At 40.9% G+C, this 20,502-nt stretch overlaps 1 protein-coding gene across 1 annotated transcript; it reads left to right on the top strand.

Moving 5' to 3' along the window:
* Positions 1-508: 508 nt before the first annotated feature.
* Positions 509-20,178, top strand: EIF4EBP2 (eukaryotic translation initiation factor 4E binding protein 2). Its single transcript, XM_051982530.1, has 3 exons — positions 509-831; positions 15,837-16,013; positions 17,693-20,178. Exons 1-3 carry the CDS (start codon positions 666-668, stop codon positions 17,722-17,724), a joined length of 375 nt encoding a protein of 124 aa, XP_051838490.1. The 5' UTR covers positions 509-665; the 3' UTR covers positions 17,725-20,178.
* The last annotated feature ends 324 nt before the right edge of the window (positions 20,179-20,502 follow it).

Genomic DNA, 20,502 nt, shown 5'->3' with positions numbered 1-20,502 from the left:
GGGCCGTGGTAGGTGTCTGGGGCAGATTCGAACCCAGGTCCTCCTGACTCCAGGGCTGGGGCTCTATCCACTAGGAAGCAGACTTACAAAAACAAATAATTGCTCTTTCTCCGGCCTTCTCCTCCCCCTTCCCCGCCTCTTTTTCCCCTTCCGCCTCCTCCCCCTCCTCCCGCGTCTCCGCAACATGGCTAATAAGGAAACATGCTTCATGTTTCTTGCCTTCTCAGAAAATGGGAAAGAATTTGAAACTGAAAAATAAAAAATTTTAATTTTCAAAAAGAAGTAATTCCCGGGCCTAGCGGGTATTTCCCCACCGCCCTCTGAGAGCTTGTAGTGCTCCAAATGGGAGGTGCTATCGGGGCTCCGCCCTACGCGCCTCCAGTCCCCGCCCCCCACGTCACTTCCTGAAGCCCCGCCTCCCTTCTCGCTTCCGGTCGTCGTCGCCGCTGCTGCTGCTGAGGGGCTGAGGTGGACGATCGGGCGGCGGCGGCGGCTGAGGGGGAGGAGCCGGCGGGCGGGCGGAGGGCGGCGGCGGCGGCGGCGGAGGTAGAGGGAGGGGAGCGGCGAGTGAGCCGAGAGAGCGCGGCAGCCCCGCCCCGGCCCGACCCGACCTAGCCTGCGCCCCCCGCCGCCGCCGCCCTCCGCCCGCCCGGCCCGGCCCGAGCATGTCCGCGTCGGCCTCGGGCAACGGCCCTGGGCCCGGCCCCCAGCACAGCCAGAGCCAGAGCCGGGCCATCCCCACTCGCACCGTGCCCATCAGCGACGCCGCGCAGCTACCTCACGACTACTGCACCACGCCCGGGGGGACGCTCTTCTCCACCACGCCTGGGGGTGAGCGGGCGTCTACTCCGGGACCGGGGCCTGGGGGGCGTCTACGCCGGGGCGGGGGGGCGGCTCCCCGGCTCTGTCCAACCTTGCGGACCCTGGGCTGTCCGGAGTTGAAAAGCAGTTTGTCCTGGTCCCTGTGGTTCGCCTAGGGGCTGTATGGGTGGGAGTAGGGCTACCCCCCAGATGCCAGCCAGACTTGGGGCTCACAGTCATTTGAAACGCGCCTTTGCCCCGTTCTTCCCCACCCTCTTCCCCGTTCCTTCGGACTCCTCGGAGCCAAGAGCCGAAAATGAAGGAGATTTTTCGCATCTTCCTTACCCACTCTCCCCCATATGTTAATGTTACTGATTTGGGGCGGTCCTCTCCTCCTGTTTGCGCACCCCACGGGGAAGCTCCGGAGCTCGGCTTGGGGGGCTGCGGAGCCTCCGCCCAGCTCGGCTGCACCATTGTTTACCTTTCACCCAAGTGTCCGAGTCCTGGGATCCGTCCCGGCCTTTTCTGGGTGCCCAGCCTGGGCACGAAGTGGATGACACATGGGAGGGGGGGCGGTTGGGACCAGGTCCCGCGGGGGGAGGGGAGGGGGGAGGGCGCCGCTGGAGCAGACCCTTGTAGCTGAGGGGGAGGGTCAGTGCTTTGTCTTTGGGGATGCGGCTCTTGAGTTTACCCATGATGAATAGAGGTTACTGTGCGTCCTGCGCGAACACTTGAGCCCCTTTTCTGATAGTGCCTCTTGGGCACTCCTGTGTGCCCAGGAGCTGGCACTTCCTCTGGCCTCCTGCTGCTCACGGGTCCGTTCTAACCCCTCAGAGCTGAGGAGCTAAAGCTTTCAGGTTTAGAAAACGACACACTTGGAAGCTCCGGGCTTTTAGTCGTGTAACCGTTGCGGGATCTGGAACGCCCAGGCCGGGGAACGGATTGAGCGGAGCCTGTAGAGTTCCATCTCTGCAGAGGATCTTGCTTGGAGGCGAGCTCCCTGCCTCCAAGAGCTTAAGAAGTCCCCGGCCTGAGAATTCATCTGCCTGGGTTGTGTTGGTTTTGAGGAAGTGCCTGCTTCGAGCTCTGCCGGACCTGAAGCCAAGTTGTTTACCAGGCCTTGCTCGCAGCCTAATCAGTGCGAGACCTGTCGTTGGCCGAACTGCCTGTTGTCCAATTTTTGGTGAACCAGGAATCGTTAAAAGTTAGTTATTTTCAATCAAACTTGATCCAATATCTGCTAGTTGGGTATCGTTTTCTAAAGCTTGACCTTGATTTTACAGCTTCCTCTTTCCTCATGTTATATAGCTTTTCTAATAGGTTTCTTTAAATATAGAGGGACAGACCTTGTAACTATTGCTGCCTGATATGGTAATTGATTTGGGCAGAGCACAAAATTCCATGGCTAAATATTGACTGTGACTCCATTCCGGGGATAAGGACTAAAGGAGGAAGTCTTTCAAAAACAATCTTGTCGCTTTGTCTTTAAATGCCCTCTGACTTGCTTTTAAAGATGGAGCCCTGTTCATTGTTTCTAAAATTCAGTGAAATTTGTTTCTAGAAATGTTGGCCCATTTTCCTCTCCCTTTGTTCAGGTGTGAGTTAAACTTATAGATTTAGAATTTTGGAGGGGATTTTGGGGGGTCAATCCCAACCCCTTTTTTGTGACAGTTAAGTAAATGGTGGCTTCCTGACTGTCTGCCTGAGATCACACAGACCCTAAGTTGCATCCCTGAGGTTTCAATGCAGGTTTTCTGGCTTCGGTGTTCTTTCCACTATATCTCTTGTACCTGCAACTATTTTTTTTTTGTTTGTTTCAGAATCAGATATTTCTTAGTGGCTTGATACTTGGGCGAATCTTAACTTCCTAGTGCCTCAGTTCCCTTATCATGAGGATGCTGTATTTAATAGCCCTCTAAGGTCCATTCCTTCGGGCTCTAAAATACATAATAATTTTGTGAAGAATTCAGGTTGTTAATGAAAATTTATAGTCAATAAACATTTATTAAGTGTCTGCTCTGTTCAAGACACTGTGCTAGGGGTTTGAAATTCAAAGAAAGCTTAAAAAAAAAAGACAGTTCTCACAAATTAATTGGGGAGACATCATGCAAATAACTAGGAACAGAAAAGCTATGTATAGTATAAATTGGAAATAATCAATAGAAGGAAGGCCTAGAATTAAGAATGATCAGGAAAGGCTTCCTGCAGAGTAGAGTTTAAACCTTTTTCCACTTGCGGCCTCTTTTCACCTGAGTAGTTTTAATGTCATCCCAGGTTTATAGATAATATAAAGTAGGTATACAAATTAAACATTTACTGATAGTAAATCAATAGAGAAATTTATTTTTAAAATAATTCTTTGATATACATATAATTTTACCATTAAGGATGAAAACAAATTTTCATACTAATGAAATTTATGCTTGTTTATTTTTACATAAAAAATTAAATCTTGGTACTGCATACTTGATATGCAGGACAAAGGGCATTCATTTTTCATGATCCCCATATTCAGTTATATAACCCCATAGAGGGTCTCATTCCACACTTTAAGGAGCTTCGCTGCTGAAGACATGATTGTAGCTGGGATTTGAAGGAAATCAGGAAAGAAAGAAGCAATGTTGAGGAAGGAGAACATTTCCATGCATGGGGACATTTTAAATGTCTGTAGTCAGGAGGACTGTCAAAGAGGTTGGTGTCTTTGTATCTTGGAGGGTTGGGAAGTGAGACATGACACATAAGAAGGTGTAAGAAGCCTGCAGGTCACTTTGACAATTGAGTGGAGGATGGACTGGAGTAGAAAGAATTTGAGGCAGGACCATCAGAAGGCTGTAGCAGTAGTGTCCAGGATCAGGAGAAAAGACCATGTGACAGAGACTTAACATGGGCAGGCAGTGACTACAGAGTGTATGTGGAAGGTGAGAATGAGGACTTGCTGATGATTAAATGAATGAGAGGAAAGGGATGCCCTTAGCACTAATAGGGGAGATTAGAAAGAGGGAAAGCTTTGAGGGAGAAAAGGATGAGTTCGTTTTTATATCCGCTGATTTTAAGATGAATCCCAGGATATCCAGTTCAAGATGTCCAAAAGGAGAGGTTAAGGCTGGAGATCACGGGAGAGGTTAGAGTTGGCTGTTCTCTGTGAACAATGCATATTCATAAGAGTCTCATGCTGGATTTAATCCAGAGAGCCATTTTACTCCAATTAGTACAGTAAATTAAACACATAGAAATAAATACTTATAGATGTTGTTTTCCATCTTTGGGATTCTTCAAAGATTAGAGGGCTAAAGTGGAGACTTGATTGCTGCTGGTTCTTTTCTTGATTAAAGAAAATAATTACTTTTTTTCCTTTTTACAGTATGTTAATAGTAAAAGACAGGTTTAAGGTAGCAAGAATATTTTATATACTTTATAAAAATAGTATTACTTTCTCTGATTATAGATTTCCTTTGTTTCCTTTGATTTTTCCTGTTAATCTTTCTGTTTCTTCCTTCCTCTTTCCCTAGTTGAATTCAAGTCAGTATTCATTGGTGTCTTTTATGTACACACAGTAGTGTATTACAACCTAGAAAGGGGGAAAATGTGTAATCTTTTTTAATGTTAAATCCAATATGTACGTACATATTTATACAATTTATCATGCCACACAAGAAAAATCAAATCAAACCACTTAAAAAAAAAAAAAAAGCAGCAGCAAAATGAAACGCAAGCAAGAAAAATGTATAATATTGAAGAAATAACATTGACTAAAATTCCACCCCTCCCCCCCAAAAAACCCAGCAGACAAGGGTATTCACAGCCTAGTCTGCTGGCAATATTTTTTTTTTCTCTTTGGGGAGCCTTGATGTGCCAGTGATCAGAATATCATGTCCTATTTTGGAAAAGTTTCACAAAATTACCCCTGTAGGAATTAGGGAAGGAAGGGTTGTCAAATATCTGCTGCTCAGAATCTTTATTTCTAATATGGGTATATACCCTTACCTTCTGTGGAGAAAGGGTTTCCATGTAGTATCTACCTAATTTTGTAGAGATGTTTTTAAATTTTTAAAAATTGACTTCTTATTTTTTTTTAACATGGCTTTCATTTCTAAATATATCTTTTCCCTGCCTCTTCCCAGCTAATCATTCCTAACTATAAAGGAGAACAGAAAAGAAAGAAAAAAGCAAGCTTATTAGCAAAATCACAATAGTGATTATTCTAAATTGCAAAGAAGGGAGAGAGCTGTGTTTTCCCATCTCTGCTCTAAGGCCAGACTTGGTCATTAAGTTATAGCATCTAATTTTCCATGTTTTGTTCTTTGCATTTATTGTTGTAGTTCTAATGTAGATTGTTTTCCTGGTTGCATTTCTCTCTGCATCAGTTCATGGAACTCTTTGCATTCTTCTTAAGACTTCACTTTTGTCGTTTCTTATGGAGCACTAGTATTCCTTTACTTTCATGCCCTTAGTGGACGCGTACGTTGTTTCCAATTCTTTGCTAGGTTATTTCTTTCCTGGAGAGGGAACAGAATGCACCCTTTATTTAACTAAATGGAAAGTGAGGCTGTAAAAAACAAAAAACAAACAAAAAACACACTAAAAAACAAAACAAAACTTAACTCGGCTAGCTCTTCCTTCATCTTACAGTGGAAGAAATGAAAGCCCAAAAGGAGTGTTAAGTGCCTTTTCCAAGATCACCCAGGGCAAATAGCAGAGTTGAAATTTGAATCTATTCCCATTGACTTTAAATAACAAACCCCAATCCATTTAAAATCCACTGGTGTTTTCTGTATTTTGGTGCTTCTTTTTTGCTCAGGAAGTGGTATCTTTAGAAAGTCCCAAAGTCCTTCTTTTGAAAGGTGATTTAAAAACTGAATAAAATTATGTAGACTTATACATAATATAAGTATTGGATTCCAGGCATGGATAGAGAGCTTGTACAAAGGCTCATAAATGGGAAATAGAACAGTATTTATGAGGAGCTGTGATCTCTACACCCCAACCCAGGAGCTTAAAAAGTTCACATAAGACTTCACAGCTAGCAGGCCAACAGAAGGTTAATGTAGGTCTAACCTAAGGTTTTGGATTAAGTTGGCAATTAATCCAAAGCAACTAAAGGTGGGCAGGGACCAAACTTATTCCCTTTAGGGTTGAATTCCTCAGGCATTTCTTATCCATGATCGTGTACTCCCTTTGTCAACAAGGATGGGAGAGGACAGAGACAAGTCATTTAATGGCTCTGAAAGAGTGATTGGCACAATAGAAACTCAAGAGTAAGTGACTTTGCCTAAGTGCCATAGAAACCTCATGGATGAGCAAGGAATAGTCCTGTTTTTCCTTCCCTTCTACCCATAAACCTAATTCTCTCCCAGAAAGAAACTAAATTCAAAACAGAGATCCTACAGAAAGCTAGTGGATGCCTGAGGAATTCAACCCTAAAGGGAAGAAGTTTGGTCCCTGCCCACCTTTAGTTGCTTTGGATTAATTGCCAACTTAATCCAAAGCCTTAGGTTAGACCTACATTAACCTTCTGTTGGCCTGCTAGCTGTGAAGTCTTATGTGAACTTTTTAAGCTCCTGGGTTGGGGTGTAGAGATCACAGCTCCTCATAAATACTGTTCTATTTCCCATTTATGAGCCTTTGTACAAGCTCTCTATCCATGCCTGGAATCCAATCCCTTTCAATCTCTGTCTCATGGAACCCTTACTTTTCTAAGGCTCAACTCAGATACCAACTGATCTTAGTTGCTGGTTCCCTGCTCCAAAGATTTGTATATTTGGGGTGTGTGTGTGTGTGTGTGTGTGTGTGTGTACTTCCTTTTCATTGTTGCTAAAAAAATTTTTGAAGCAAAAGGGAGATTAAAAAAAAAAAGTCAGCAAAAATGATGAGTATGTCATTATGTTTCCAGCTGTGTGGGACAGTGAATAAAGTCCTGGAACTAGAATCAGAAAGATTGAATTCAAATTTGGCTTCAGACACTAACAAGTTATGTCACCCTGGGCAAGTCCTATAGCTTTTGTTTGCCTCATTTGGGACTAATAATAGCAACTACCTCATAAGGTTCTTGAGAGGATCAAATAAGATAATATTGTAAAGTACTAAGCAGTGTGTTCCTAGTATATAGTAAATGCTTAATAAATTATTCTTCCCGCCTTTCTTCCTCTTTTCCCCCCATTTGAACAGTTTGAAAATACATGCAGAATTTTGCTTTTTCTTCTCAGATTATTTTTACCTTCTTTCTAAATCCGATCTTTCTTGTGCAACAAGATAACTTTATAAATATGTATACATATATTATATTTTAACATTTAACATGTGTAGGACTACCTGCCATCTAGGAGAGGGAGTTGGGGGAAGAAGGGGAAAAGTTGAAATAGAAGTTTTTGCAAGGGTCAATGTTGAAAAATCACCCATGTATATGTTTTGTATATAAAAAATAATTTAAAAAAATATATGCAGAGTACTATGCCCATGGACTTCCCTCCTGTGCAAAGGAGTAGAATAGGGGTATCTTCTCATATCTTTGGGGTCTGATATGCTTTTTAATTTTGCAATATTCATTTTTTGATTGGGTCTTTCCATTTACTTTGCTGTAGTCAATTATATATTGTTTTCTTGGTACTGCTGATTTTATTCTGTTTCAGATCTCAAAGCTTTTTTCATACTTTTCTGCATCCATCATAAAGCAAAGTTATATTTCATTACATTCATGAACCACAATTTGTTTAGCCATTCTCCCAGTGTGTGAGCATGTTTTGATTACAATTTTTTGTTGTCCTAAAAAATGTTACTATAAATATTTTGATGTACTTGAAGACTTCTTATCAGTCACCTCATTAGGGCATAAACCTACTAGGGAAATCCTGAGTCACTTTATTTGCAAAATTCCAAATTGGTTTCCAGAACTGTTGTACTGATTCACAGCTTCACCACCAGTGCACCAGTGTGTCTTTCCATCACCCCTGTGTAACACTATTCCCATCATTGGCCATCTTTGCCAATTTGCTGGGTCATTTTGATTTGCATTTGTCTTGTCATTAGAGATTTGGAGCCTTCTTCCTTGTGTTTGTTAAGGGTGTGCAGTGCTTTTGGGGACTGTTTTGTTCATGTCCTTTAACCACAATAAATGTTTGTAATTAATGTTTACAGAATTATAATATGGGGGGGGGGTCTCCAAAGTGATAGAAATACTCTCCTATAGGATCATAGAATCCTAGATTGAGAGCTGGAAAGGTGTTTTGAGGTCAGCTAGTCTTTATAGAGGAGGAAATAGAAATGCAGTGACTTGTCCAAGATCCACATAGTAATAGGTAGTGACCTGGGAGTCAATGTCACATGCTTCCAGTCTTCTCTCCACATTGCTACCTTGCTTCTCTAGGTTTCCCAGAACAAGCAGTTGTACAAGTTTTGTGTTATTAATTGTCTTGCCTGACAGACTGTAAATTCTTTATGTGCAGGAATTGTTTTATTTTTACCTTTGTAGCCTCAAGGTCTAGCATAGTGCTTGGTACACAGTTTGGTTGTTTTTCTAAAGGATTTAAGTGTCCCTTTTAAGTAAATCCAGGGAGCCTATAATATGAGAATATGATGTATTCAGATAAGTATAGCACAGATTAGAATATGATGACCATAGTACAAGTGAAGAGTATTAATTGCCATGAGATCATATGTAGGAAAAGTCTCTGTGTCTGGGAGGTCAGGAAAAGTTTTGAGAGGAGGCAGCATTTAAGGTTAACTTTGAAGAGTGACTAGGATGTCTACAGGTGATTGATGAATATGTAAAGAGCATTTGAGGGAGCAGCATAAACAGAATTAGGATGGCAAGCACAGTTATACCCTGCCCAACAATGACAGGGGTATTTTATGTAAACATGATATCATGGAAGGGATGTTAGGGGTGCTGGTTTCATAGGAAGAATATTTTTAGTAGATGAAAATTGGAAAAAAAAAACAGTATTGTTGGGTTTCTGTGTTTTATGGTAAATTTTAGTATAAGGTACTAATAGCTTTCTTGTGGAATAACCTGTCAAAGTAACAAAGAACCATTAATAAACAACATTAAGATCAGACTCGCATCCAGTTCTCGATTCACCTAACTCTGTTAACATCTCTCTCATCTTTTACAAAAGAATAGCAGGAGAGGTTTTGTGAAATGCTTTCCACAATCTGGCAAACTAATCTATAATTTATCAAATTATTATGAATTATACCAAATTATAAACCTGAATTATATACCAAACTTAAAAAGAAATAAAGTTATTTGAAAGGACCTGTTCCTGATGAACCTGACTCTTTATGATAATCCCTTTGTTTTTTAGATGTTCCCAGACTTGAGTTATATATTTATTCACTTTAGTTTTATAGTCTAGAATTTTACCAGGAATAGAAGTCAAGTTCATTGACCTATAATTTGCGGGTTCCATTCTCTTACCCTACTTTTGAAAATCAGAAAAATACTTGCTTTTCTCCAGGATCTTTTGGTGACAATTGATAATGACTCAGCAATTACACCTGCCCCTTTTTTCAATTCCCTGGAATGTAATATATAGAATGCAGTTGCAATCCACTTTGGTTGGAGTATCCATGTATGGTGTAAGAGCCCTTGAAAAGTTGACGGGTCCTTGATTGTCTTTACCTAGTAGATAATAGGAAGCCCATGAATGCTTGAGCAAAGAAATAGTCTTCCTGCTGTATCTAGAAGAACTGGAGCTACATATCTGATGGGAATGTATATAATAGCTTGGAAGAGGCAAGAGACTAAAATAGGATAAAAACCTGTCTGTCTAGTGTAGTAGTTCAGATAATAAATATTAATGACTTGAATTAGTTTTATGGAAGGAGGAGATAGATTGAAGAGAACTTAGATAGGTAGGCTTCCTGGAGAAACTGAAGTTTGAAAAGGTTAGGAAAAAAAAATTTGGTGACTGCCCAATAGATTAAAATTGTAAAGTGGGTAAGGGGGAATTAGTATGAAATAAATCTGAAGAAATAAGTTGGAAACAAATTCCAGAAGGCTCTGGATATTAGAGGCAGTACTGTACCCTTCCCTAACAGTACTTCCAGGATCAGATATAAAATCTGAGTTTCGGAAACCCTCCATGACATAGTATTTTTCCAGGCTTCATGTATGGACTTACTGTGTGATCCAGAGACACTGCTCTCCTTGCTGTTTCTCAAACATAACACTCCATCTGTTGGCTCTGAATTTTTTTTTAATAGTATTTTTTTCCAGTAGTATTTTATTTTTCCAGATATGTGCAAAGATAGTTTTCAACATTCACCTTTGCAAAACTCTTGTGTTCTCAAATTTTTCTTCTTCTCCCTCCCTCTAAGACAGCAAGCAATTGGATATGGGTTAAGTAAGTGCAGTTCTGAAAGTTTTTACTGGCTGTTCCTCATGCTTGGAATGGTCTCCTTCCTCATCTCTACTTCGTGGCTTCCTTCAAGTACCAGTTAAAATCCCACTTCCAGGCGCCCTTAAATTTAGTACTGTTTTTCCCTCTGAAATTATCTCCATTTTATCCTATAATATCTTGTACATAGTTGTTTGCTTGTTGCCTGTCTAATCAATCGAGATCCTTGAGGATAGAGACTGTTTTTGCCTTTTTTTTTTTTTTAAATCCCAAATCCTTAGCATAATTTCTGTCAACATAGTAAATAACTTAATAAATGCTTGTTCACTTGATAATTAGACAATGGGGAGCCAGGGAAGGTTTCTGAGTAAAGGATATCACACAACCAACAGCAGGGCATGAGAGACATTTGGGTGGTCAATACGAAGACGTTTGGAATGGAAAAAAGCTGGATATAAGACAAACAGAAGGCATTGTAGTCCGGATGAGATGAGGATCTGAAGTAAGATTGGAGCTGATGGGACGGATACTGAGAAGAGTCAGCAGAGCCTGGAGAACACTTTATACAATAACAACCGTGTTGTAAAGGCACATGACTTGACTCTGATCAGTGCACTAACCAAACAGACTTTCAGAAGATTGCTAATGAAGCATTCTACCCACTTCCTGTCTAGAGGTAACAGCCTGGGGGTGCATATCGAGACATATTTTGTGGACATAGTCAATTTAGGAACTTGTTTTAGCTTAATTACATTTATTTGTTCCTAGAGGTTTTTTTTTCTTTCCTCAATGGAGGGGATGTAGGAGGGAGAAATAGATTTTTCTTTAAAAAAAAAAAAAATAGACAGGATTTAGGTTGATTAGGATGATGGAGGAGAGGATAGAGTAAAAGGTTAGAGGGAGATTGGGAATGGAGAGTAGAGAATGAGATTCCCCAAAGACGGCAGAACTTCTTTAAGAACACTGTGGGAGAGAAAGATCAGCAAGAGTCCAGCCAAAGAGGTATATGTTGTGGAGGAAGGTTTTTAGAGGTAAGAGCAGCCCAGGCTGAATGGGAGGCGTGGTGCTGGTGGTGGGCTTGGGGAGGGGAGGCTTGCTTAAGCAAGTCATGGTTTCTCAAATTATTTTTTATTAGAGAGAAGAAATCTCTAAAGCTGGATGTGAATGGATAACTTGTTTTCTTAACTAGATTGATGCAACTTGAGATAAATCACACCCACACTTACACATCTTATATACATACCTACATCAGTTCTTCTTGCTACACATAAAGAGCGTTGAAAGGCCTGGGGAGGCAAGGGGTTTTAAAGGTTATGAGGACTTGAGGGAGTTAATTTTTCTTTTCTTCTAATAAGAAGTATTTCTTCTAACAAAAAGGGTCAAGTTGGTACAAAGCTCTGAGAGGATTCCCAGAGTTTGGAAGCAAATTGCAAGAGTTTTATAAGTTACTTCTCCACATCAATTCTGATGTTCACTGTTAATAATTAAAGGGATTGAGTACCTACAGCACCTCATCTGTGAAATCTAACCAAGTCAAACTGTTCCAGGAGGCAGGCTGTCACCTGGCAGGACTGGGCTGCCTTTTCTTGGAATCAGAAACCAGGAATTTTTTGCTCTAGAGAAAGTTTCTCAGATAAGGTGAATTTCCCAGCCCTGACTAGAATAATTATGTTTAATTCCTTTGCTTTGCTTTCGGTTTTTTGGTAGAGGCTGGATTAGCCAGGCCCTTGTTACATATACTATGTCTGTGAATTGCAGGATTATAAAATAATATACTGAATGAAACCCTAGGATCAAGCTCAATCCCTGACTTATTTCACAGATGAGGAGCCTTAAATGAATTTCTCTTAAGTAATTCTCAGAGCCAAGGTCAGAAGTAGATCTGAATCTCCTGAACTCCCCAATTCAGAGCGTTATTCCTGCACTGAACTTCTCTGTGGTTGGGTTATGGTAACAACACTCTTGGATCAAAGACCATTAGTGTCCCTTTATAAATATCCTGTATATTTGCTCAGGAAGGCCATTTTAGTAACTGGAAACAAATGGGAAAGTAAAACTAATCAGGAGGACCATGATTAGTTTCCCCCAGAACCTCATGTTGCTTTTGGAGTCACTCTTTTTACATAAATGAGTAATAATCGTAGCTGGAGAAATGATTTGTCTAAGATCACAGATCGAGCATAGACAAAGCTAGCATTTGAACCCTCAGTCCCCCAAGGTTCTAGCTACACACACACACACACACACACACACACACACACACACACACACTTTTTTTTTTTAACAGAGTGACTAGGTAGGTATTTCAACTTCCTCCATTTTTATCATCTGTAAAATGGAATTGTACTACTGTAGCTACAATCCTTAGGAATTCATGCAAGGATAGTAACATCCTTGGCTTTATTGTTAAATCAGAAAATAATTACTTGGTATTGTATATTAAGGTGATAGATACCTAGGACTGGATGACAAAATCCCAAGTCTTCTGATATGCTAATCCAGAATACAGTTTTAATAAATTGTCATAGGAAGGGTGGAGCAGGATTTTTGCTGACTTTAAGTTGGTCACATGTTCTGAACTGAACTAAAAGAGTTATTTTTCAGTCATGTCTAACTTTGTGACCCCATTTGGGATTTTCTTGGCAAAGACACTGGAGTGTTTGCCCATTTCCTTCTCCAACTCATTTTACAAATGAGGAGACTGAGACAAATAGGATTAAGCAACTTGTACAACGTCACACAGCTAGTAAGTGTTTGAAGACAGATTTGAATTCGGTAAAATAAGGCTTTCATTTTACTCCAGGCCCAGTATTCTATGCACTGCGGTGGTTATAAACATGTCTTGAGTGCTTGCTTTGTGCAGTGTACGCTGTTAGATAGATATACATACATTTTATATGTATGTATGTGTATTAAGAAGTGTAAGTGACGCACCTTGTCTCAAGTTGCGTCAATCTAGTTAAGAAAACAAGTTATCCATTCACACGCAGCTTTAAAGGTTTCTTCTCTCTAATAAAAAATAATTTGAGAAACCATGACTTTCTTAAGTTGAACTTCAACTGTTCCTTCAAGGATAGCGTGAGATTGGTGTTGGCAAGAACGTTCCAGATGAGAGGAATGGTTTTATAATCTTAGCTGTATAAACTATGGAAAATGAAATGAGAAGGGGGGATGGGACTAGGAAGGAGATCATTCTGGCTAGACTTAAATTTCATGTACCTCGACAGTGGGAAATGAGTAGGATAGAGCTACATGATGGAGCCTAATGGAACTTGGTCTTTACTTAGTCAGTCAATAAATAGTAAACATTTATTAAGTGCCTACTTTGTGCCAAGCACTCTCCTAGGCTCTAGGGATAACAAAAGACAGAAGACATACTATCAGAGATCACTTGTGGACGTCAAAGAAAGGGAAATTTTGATTACTGAGAGGCAGCATGGCTTCATCAGCTCTGATGTTGTCGTTTTATGTCACTTTACTGCTCTAGCTCATCAGAAGCTGCCCAGCGTCCCACGCAGTCTTCAGTGAGTCCTCCCGCCTGAACAGCAGCCTTTTCTAGTGAAAGAGGCTGTGGATTTGAATGTTGGCTCTGTTGCTGCAGCTTTTATGATGTTGGGCAAGTCACTTTGAACCTCTCTGCCCCTCAGCATATCCCAGCCCAAGCCAAGTTCAGTATCTTTGCCAGGTTCTCTAGGTTCTAGGCCATGGCTCACCCGCTTTCTCACTTTTACTGTTGTCAACTTGGAGCAGACTTAGGTTGCTATCCACTCAGACAACTGCAGTGCCCTTCCACTTTCTCTTCTATAAATTTTTCTTACCAGGATAGTCTTCTTCATGGAATCTAGCCAAGATCTTCTGTGATTCAGGATTCTTCTACCAGAATCAAGCTCTAATCCCATTGCTATTTTCAAGGCCTTCTTTGCTCTGCCACCTCATCTTTCTGACAATTCCTTTCCATTTGATTTAGGCTCCAACTAAACTAGATGACTTAATATTCCCAGTTTCTTGTGCTTTCCCACTTATATGTCTTTAGTCACACTTTTGTCTATAATAATATCCTCATTTTTATCTGTTAAAGTTCAGTTCAGGTTCTATATCTTCTATCAGCCTTCCCTCATCCCTTTCCAGTGTGATTTGTTCCATATTGTCATATCACACCATATATTGGTTTTTGTCTTACTGTCATAATTGAATGATCATGATGAGAACAGGGATAATGGCTTGTGTAAAATTGTTATCTCTCCCAGCATTTCATACTAGGTTCCTCATCCTTCTTGGGTAAAACTGCAAGGACTAGCTATACCTTATCACCTGTTTGTCATGTTGGTCGAGTCCCATATTAATGTGTTTTACAATTGATATCTTTCTATTAATTCTGCCTTTAAATTCGGGCTCAATGGTTTTGGCCTCTTATCATTGACTGCTAGAATAATATAATGGTTAGAAGAAATCCGTTTTAACTTTTCTTGCTGTTAACATTTTCTGTATTTATGTAGGCTGTGATAGAGATTATTTCTTCCCTCTTATGCTGAACTATCTTTTAAAATGAGCAGTTGCTCAATGTTAAACATGAAGTTTTAATTGGAATATTTCCCCAAATTAGAGATTATAAGTAGAAAGAAAAATTGTAGCTGAGACATGCAGAAATTCACAGGCTCTACAAAGTCAAAGAATAATTAGAAATGAAACTTCCGACTAAAGATGTCTACTTGTTTTATTTTTCATAGTATTTTATTTTTCTCTCAAGTTATGTTAATCTCAGGTCAGATATACTACCCTTTCAATTTCATTGTGGTCTATCTATTTCCTTTGTTCTATCATCAGGATCTCTGTCACCTTCCGGATAGCAAGGCATGGATAAGCACTTGATGTAGCTCCATATTCCAGGTCTTTGATTTGAACATCTCGGACTCCTTATTCTCTCTTTCCTCTTGACCCAGTTTCCTGTTTTCAGTTCTGATGTGATATGACAGAGCAGAGATTGGAGCATTAGCTCAACTTTTTTTTAGATGATTAAACAATAGCCATTTCCAGTGCAGAAGTCAGGGTTTCAGTATGCATAGTGTTATGTCGCTTGAAACCATAATGAATGATGTCTGTGTGTCTTATTAAGTGGAAGAAGTAGCATGTATGGTTGAAGTCTGGCATTTGACCAATCTTCAGCAGCTTGGAATTCAGTCTTGAAGCCACAGGCTTCCTTTATAAGCAGAGTCCCCAGAAGAGAGAGAGCAAAAGGATTGGATAGACTGTGCCAGCTTTTCAGGAACTTCTTGTGAACTCTTTTTGAATTAACATTAGGGGCCTTGGAGGGATGGCTCTGGGAAAGCTATTATGCAGCCATATTCTGTGGGTGTAGAATTTTCTTTACCTTCTATCAAGTTTTCTTTTAAATGCGCTGTGTTGTCACCTTTTTGCACAATTGGATTTGGTTACCATTGGGGATTTTTTTTTTCTTTTTTTTGTAGGAAGGAGAGAAGCCAATTCTTTTTGCAAATAGGGCAAGAAAGAAATGATATCTTGAAGTTTCTCTGGCAGCTGTTAACCTGAAGCTAGATACTCTAATACTTAATCTTTCATTTGAAAGCTTTTAAGAAAAAAGGCTGGGTTGTATTTGTTCATTTAACCTGGCATAGTAATATGTTGATAAACACACAATTTGCTTTAATTTACAAATTCTTTCCTCTACTCATGTGTTCTTAGGAACCCGAATCATCTATGACCGAAAATTCCTGTTGGATCGTCGAAATTCTCCCATGGCTCAAACCCCACCTTGCCACCTCCCTAATATTCCAGGAGTCACCAGTCCTGGAGCCTTGATTGAAGACTCCAAAGTGGAAGTGAACAATTTGAACAATCATGACAGGAAGCCTACTGTAGGTAAGAGAAAAAGTGGGGAGAGACACTTGGAAGACTAGTAGGGTAAGGCTGTAGTTTAATGTTAGGTAGCAGTGAAATAAAATTTATTCTTTACATAAAGATTTGGTTGTATCTCTATCAGAGTTGTAGAAATGATCTTGAAGGTGTTTTTTCTTCTTGAAGATTTTAGCCTAGACGCAGTAGGAGATAGAAGGGGGTTGACATAGAAAGAAGGGAATGGTCATCTGCAAAAGCATTGTCTTTTGATTTTTTGTTTTATTTTTTCACTAATTCTTTTTTTTTAATAGTTTTTAATTTTCAAAATATATTCAAAGATAGTTTTCAACATTCACCTTTGCAAAAACCTTGTGCTCCAAAATTTTCTCCCTCCTGCTCCCCTAGACAGTAAGGAAATCAATGTGCAATTCTTCTAAACAATTCTACATCTATCCTGTTGCCCAAAAGAGAAAAAAAAAACAAGCAATCAAATAATAACAAAAGTGAAAATATTATGTTGTGAATCCATGGTATTGAAATTAGCCTGAATCACCTCATTGTTGAAAAGACCTAAGTAAAGGCATTGTCTTAAAACAAATTCTGAAAGTTTGTGAGCCTCAGATCTTCCTGTACCTTTCCCTTGGCCCTCTATCTCCTTCATTTCCTCTTTGGGTCCTTGTGAGCCAGAGGTGGCCCTGAGCTCTATGGTGTCGTGTTTGGCAGAGATCTCTGGCAAATGCATCGAGCCGGAAAGGCCTTGTCGACAGGCTCCAGGGCAGACCCCGAATCTCTTATCTGAGGACCAGTTGATGTCATTCTGCAGTGGGTCATCACCACATTGGTTGCATGGTGATGAGTTTAACCGCCAAAGTGTTTCTTCTAAGTGACAGAGGAATTGTTTCCTCATTAGGGGAGAGAATACTCTGCTAATGAAATGGCGGTATCAAAGAACTGGCTCATGGAGAAGGGAATATGAGGCTTACATTTTTCCTTTTTCCACATCACTGAAGTTTTAAATTCATTTTTCTTGTTTAAAAAAAAAGTGAATTCTGTCCTTGGAATGGTAGAATTGTTCGCCCCTAAAGGTGGTGACCCCTAAACTTGAGCCAGCATTCTGACTCAAGGTTCTGAACCAGTTGTTGATGAACAGAGTTATAATTCTTAGCTGAGCCAAAGTTCACGGCCTTAGGAGGAACTGGTTGACTTGTAGATATTTCAGTACTCCCTGCAAGCCTGCATTTTTTCCTAACTTGTGAACTAAAGATTCCTGAGAAAGTTTTGGACTTGTGCTCTCACTATGGAATAAATTGACTGCCAATCTGATTTTTGAGATAAGTTTTTATCTGACCCATTCTATAGAGCAGCTTCTTGAGCAGAACATCAACCAAAGCAAAATATAGTGATTTGGGGGGCTGGGAGGGAAAGGGTGATGGCAAAAGATTTGTGGAATCTAAGATAGCTGAATTTATAAAGCAAGACCCTGAGGCAAGAAGGGCAGATGAAAGTTGGCAGGACAGTGTTTCCTTTCCCCCCTTTTCAACTCTTCTAGTCTCCATTTATAGTTTGTTAGTTCTGAACAAAGATCTGATACTTGATTTGAAGTAGATGTATAAAAGATAAAGCTGTCCTTTAGAGGACAGAGAAACATCTGATTCTGTGTGTACCTAGTGTAGAATGTTTCTTTTCGATTTGTTCTGAACCAGGGGATGATGCTCAGTTTGAGATGGACATCTGATCAGTCTCCAGATGACAGAAGCAGCAGCAGCTCCAATATCTGCATGTACCTGATTTGATCAAGAGGATTGAGAAGTGAAAAGACAGAAGAGGCAGTGGCAGCATTCTCCACTGCAGTCTCCACCTCGTCCTCCAGGTGCCAAAGGATCTGAAGACTAGCCCCATTTCATTGACTTTCTCCTCTGCTCCTGTCTCCCTGGCCCCAGTCTGACTGAATCAAGGCAAAAGCCGAACCTCTCTTCTCCCGGCCTTCTTTCCATCAAGGTGGAAAGCTCACTTCGATCCCGAGCGAGATGTCAATGACCAGCTGATACAGAGCTTGGGAGGGAGATGTTGGATTCAACATCATCCATTTTCCTTCCCCTTTGGCCTCCTGTTCCCCATGTGTTTCAGGACTGAATGGGCAGAAGGCAGGTTGCCTGAATGAGGGCTGCTGGGGCTGTGTCAAGGGTAGGAGGGGAAATGAGTTGCTAGTTACTTTGACCTTGGGTGCCCCCAGGGAGGAGCGCTCTCCCAAATGCTTCTGTGAATCCCGGGGTCTGATTCTGTGTCCTCCACTAACTAACTCCTCTCCCTGCCTCCACCTCCTTCCCTTTTGCGGTGTCATGTCCACTGTCCAAGACCTCTCCCCACCCCTCCACCCCCACAGCCTGCTATCCTTTCCCTTTACCTCCCTATTTGAACAAAACTTTTTTAAACTTTGTACTTAGAGGGAGCCATTAGTACTCAGCTATTGGGCCTCTTCTCTTATTCCTTTCCCCTGAAATTCCTGTTTGCAGAAACTAATTTCCCTTGTTCTTCTCCATCTGCACCAAGGTAAAGGCAACAACCAAGGCAGCGTGGGCATCTACTTGGTGGATGAGTTACACTGTGCTCTTTGACTTAAACTTGAAATATGACCTCTTCCTAGCTGGGCTTGGGCTACATTGGGAGACCCAGTCTCAAGAGTCAGTTTCTCTCTCAGGTTGGCAAACGAGTTTTCCATTCTCTCTGTTGCCCTCACTTTCATGGTCTTGTACTCCACAAAGCTGGAGACGATCTTAGAACTGACCCAGACTTTCTCCTGGCGCCTGCCCACTGTAGCTGGCGGATATAGAACTGGAGAAAAAACATGGGCTTAGTTTCACCCTTGCTGTCTTTCTCTCCCTGCCCCTGTCTTCTCCACACTTCCCACTGGACTACTGTTTCCCCGTATTTTCTTGTAACTCTGCCAGTCTGCTTTGCAGCCTGACATCCAAGGTACCTTGATCTCAATTGGTACCTGAGAACATCTGACACTCCTAGTTTAGGAGTGAACCTTTATTTTTAAGATGACTACAGACCTATTTTCTAGAAACATTTTCAGTCAAATTCTGAACAGCAACTTTTTCATTAAACATCTTCCAATATCAGGAAGGTGAGAGGTCTCTGTGGAACAGGCTTGCTGTTCTCAAGCCATCATCTCCTATTTTCACCCAATACTTTTGATACCTACTTTTGTTCCTTTCCCCATGACTGTGTGTGTGCATGTTTAGGGTTTGTAGTGGGTAATTCTGTATAACCAGACCATTCTGCCTTGTGCTTTGCCAAAGGCCAAAGCCTTCTTTTTCTTGCTCTTTCCCTTTTCTTCCTTGGCTCTAAACAGTTGGTTCCCTTTTGAATCCCTTCTGATTACCGCCTGTTGCTATCCCCACCCATCCTTCCATAGAACTCTTTGGTTTGTTGATTAAGTTTCTGCTGGTTCCTCAGAGTCCTGGGCTCTGACACTGAGAGCTTAGCTGCTCCCTGACTTTCACTCCACCTGTGCAGTTTTTTAAAAAGCTATTTGTTTTCATTCTAAACTCTGAAAAGACCCTGATGGTGAATACATTTTCACATGAGGCAGAAGGATATCTTAGGAACTTAATTCTGTTTTCTACTACAAAATGTGAATAGTTAAAAAGGAGCGGAAACCTTTGGAAATTATTGATGTTTCTCAGGAATAAGCTGCATCTGCAGTGTTTAGGGAATTTTTGCGTGTAAAAATTTGGAGATGAGAAAAGTGGCCATACCAAAAAAATTACATCCCCACTTTGGTAGCTTTCCATGTTCTTAAAAAACTTTTACGTTGCATGCATAAGGGGCCCTTTTGGGATCTCTCTGGTCCAGTTCAGAAATTGACATTGTGTGGCCTACAGCCCAGCATCCAGTCTATTGATGGGTTTGAGCTTCATTGTTAACATGGGAAAGCTTGATGGTTTCATTGAACACAAAGTATTGATTAGAAACTCAATTTTGAAACAAGGAACTATTGTGATAATTTGTTTTCTCTTGAGGAGAAGGTTGCAACCAAGTCCTTTTTTCTCTTTTAAACTCGCCTCACCTCACTCTGAGACCGAAAGTCTCGACCCCAAATGTGAGACTGTAAGAAATGCTCTTTTGATGCTGATCCCAAGAAGTTTTCTGATCTCTCTTTCATTAAATGATTTTAACTAAACTAGGCCAAGACAGCAGCCTGAAAACCCTGCTCCAGCCAAGATCAGAGGAGAGAGAGAGAGAGAGAGAGAGAGAGAGAGAGAGAGAGAGAGAGAATGTGTGAATGAATGTGTGTTGGAGAGTGGTGTTTAGATGCTATGGGCTGATATATCTTCTTCCTGGAAGTTCCTTGAGTTCGTGTCCTTAAAGTGGTGTTTAAGAAACTTGTAGGAACAGAGCCCTTGCAGTTTAGGTGACCCTTAATTTGCATTTTTCCTTCTGTGTCTCTGGAGACAACCTATTTTCTGCCAGTTGTAGCAGCAACATCTGGAAGGTTGAGAATCAG

The sequence above is a fragment of the Antechinus flavipes genome, chromosome 2 (genome assembly GCF_016432865.1).
Source record: "Antechinus flavipes isolate AdamAnt ecotype Samford, QLD, Australia chromosome 2, AdamAnt_v2, whole genome shotgun sequence".
NCBI lineage: Eukaryota > Metazoa > Chordata > Mammalia > Dasyuromorphia > Dasyuridae > Antechinus > Antechinus flavipes.
This window is presented reverse-complemented; position numbering and strand designations above follow the sequence as displayed.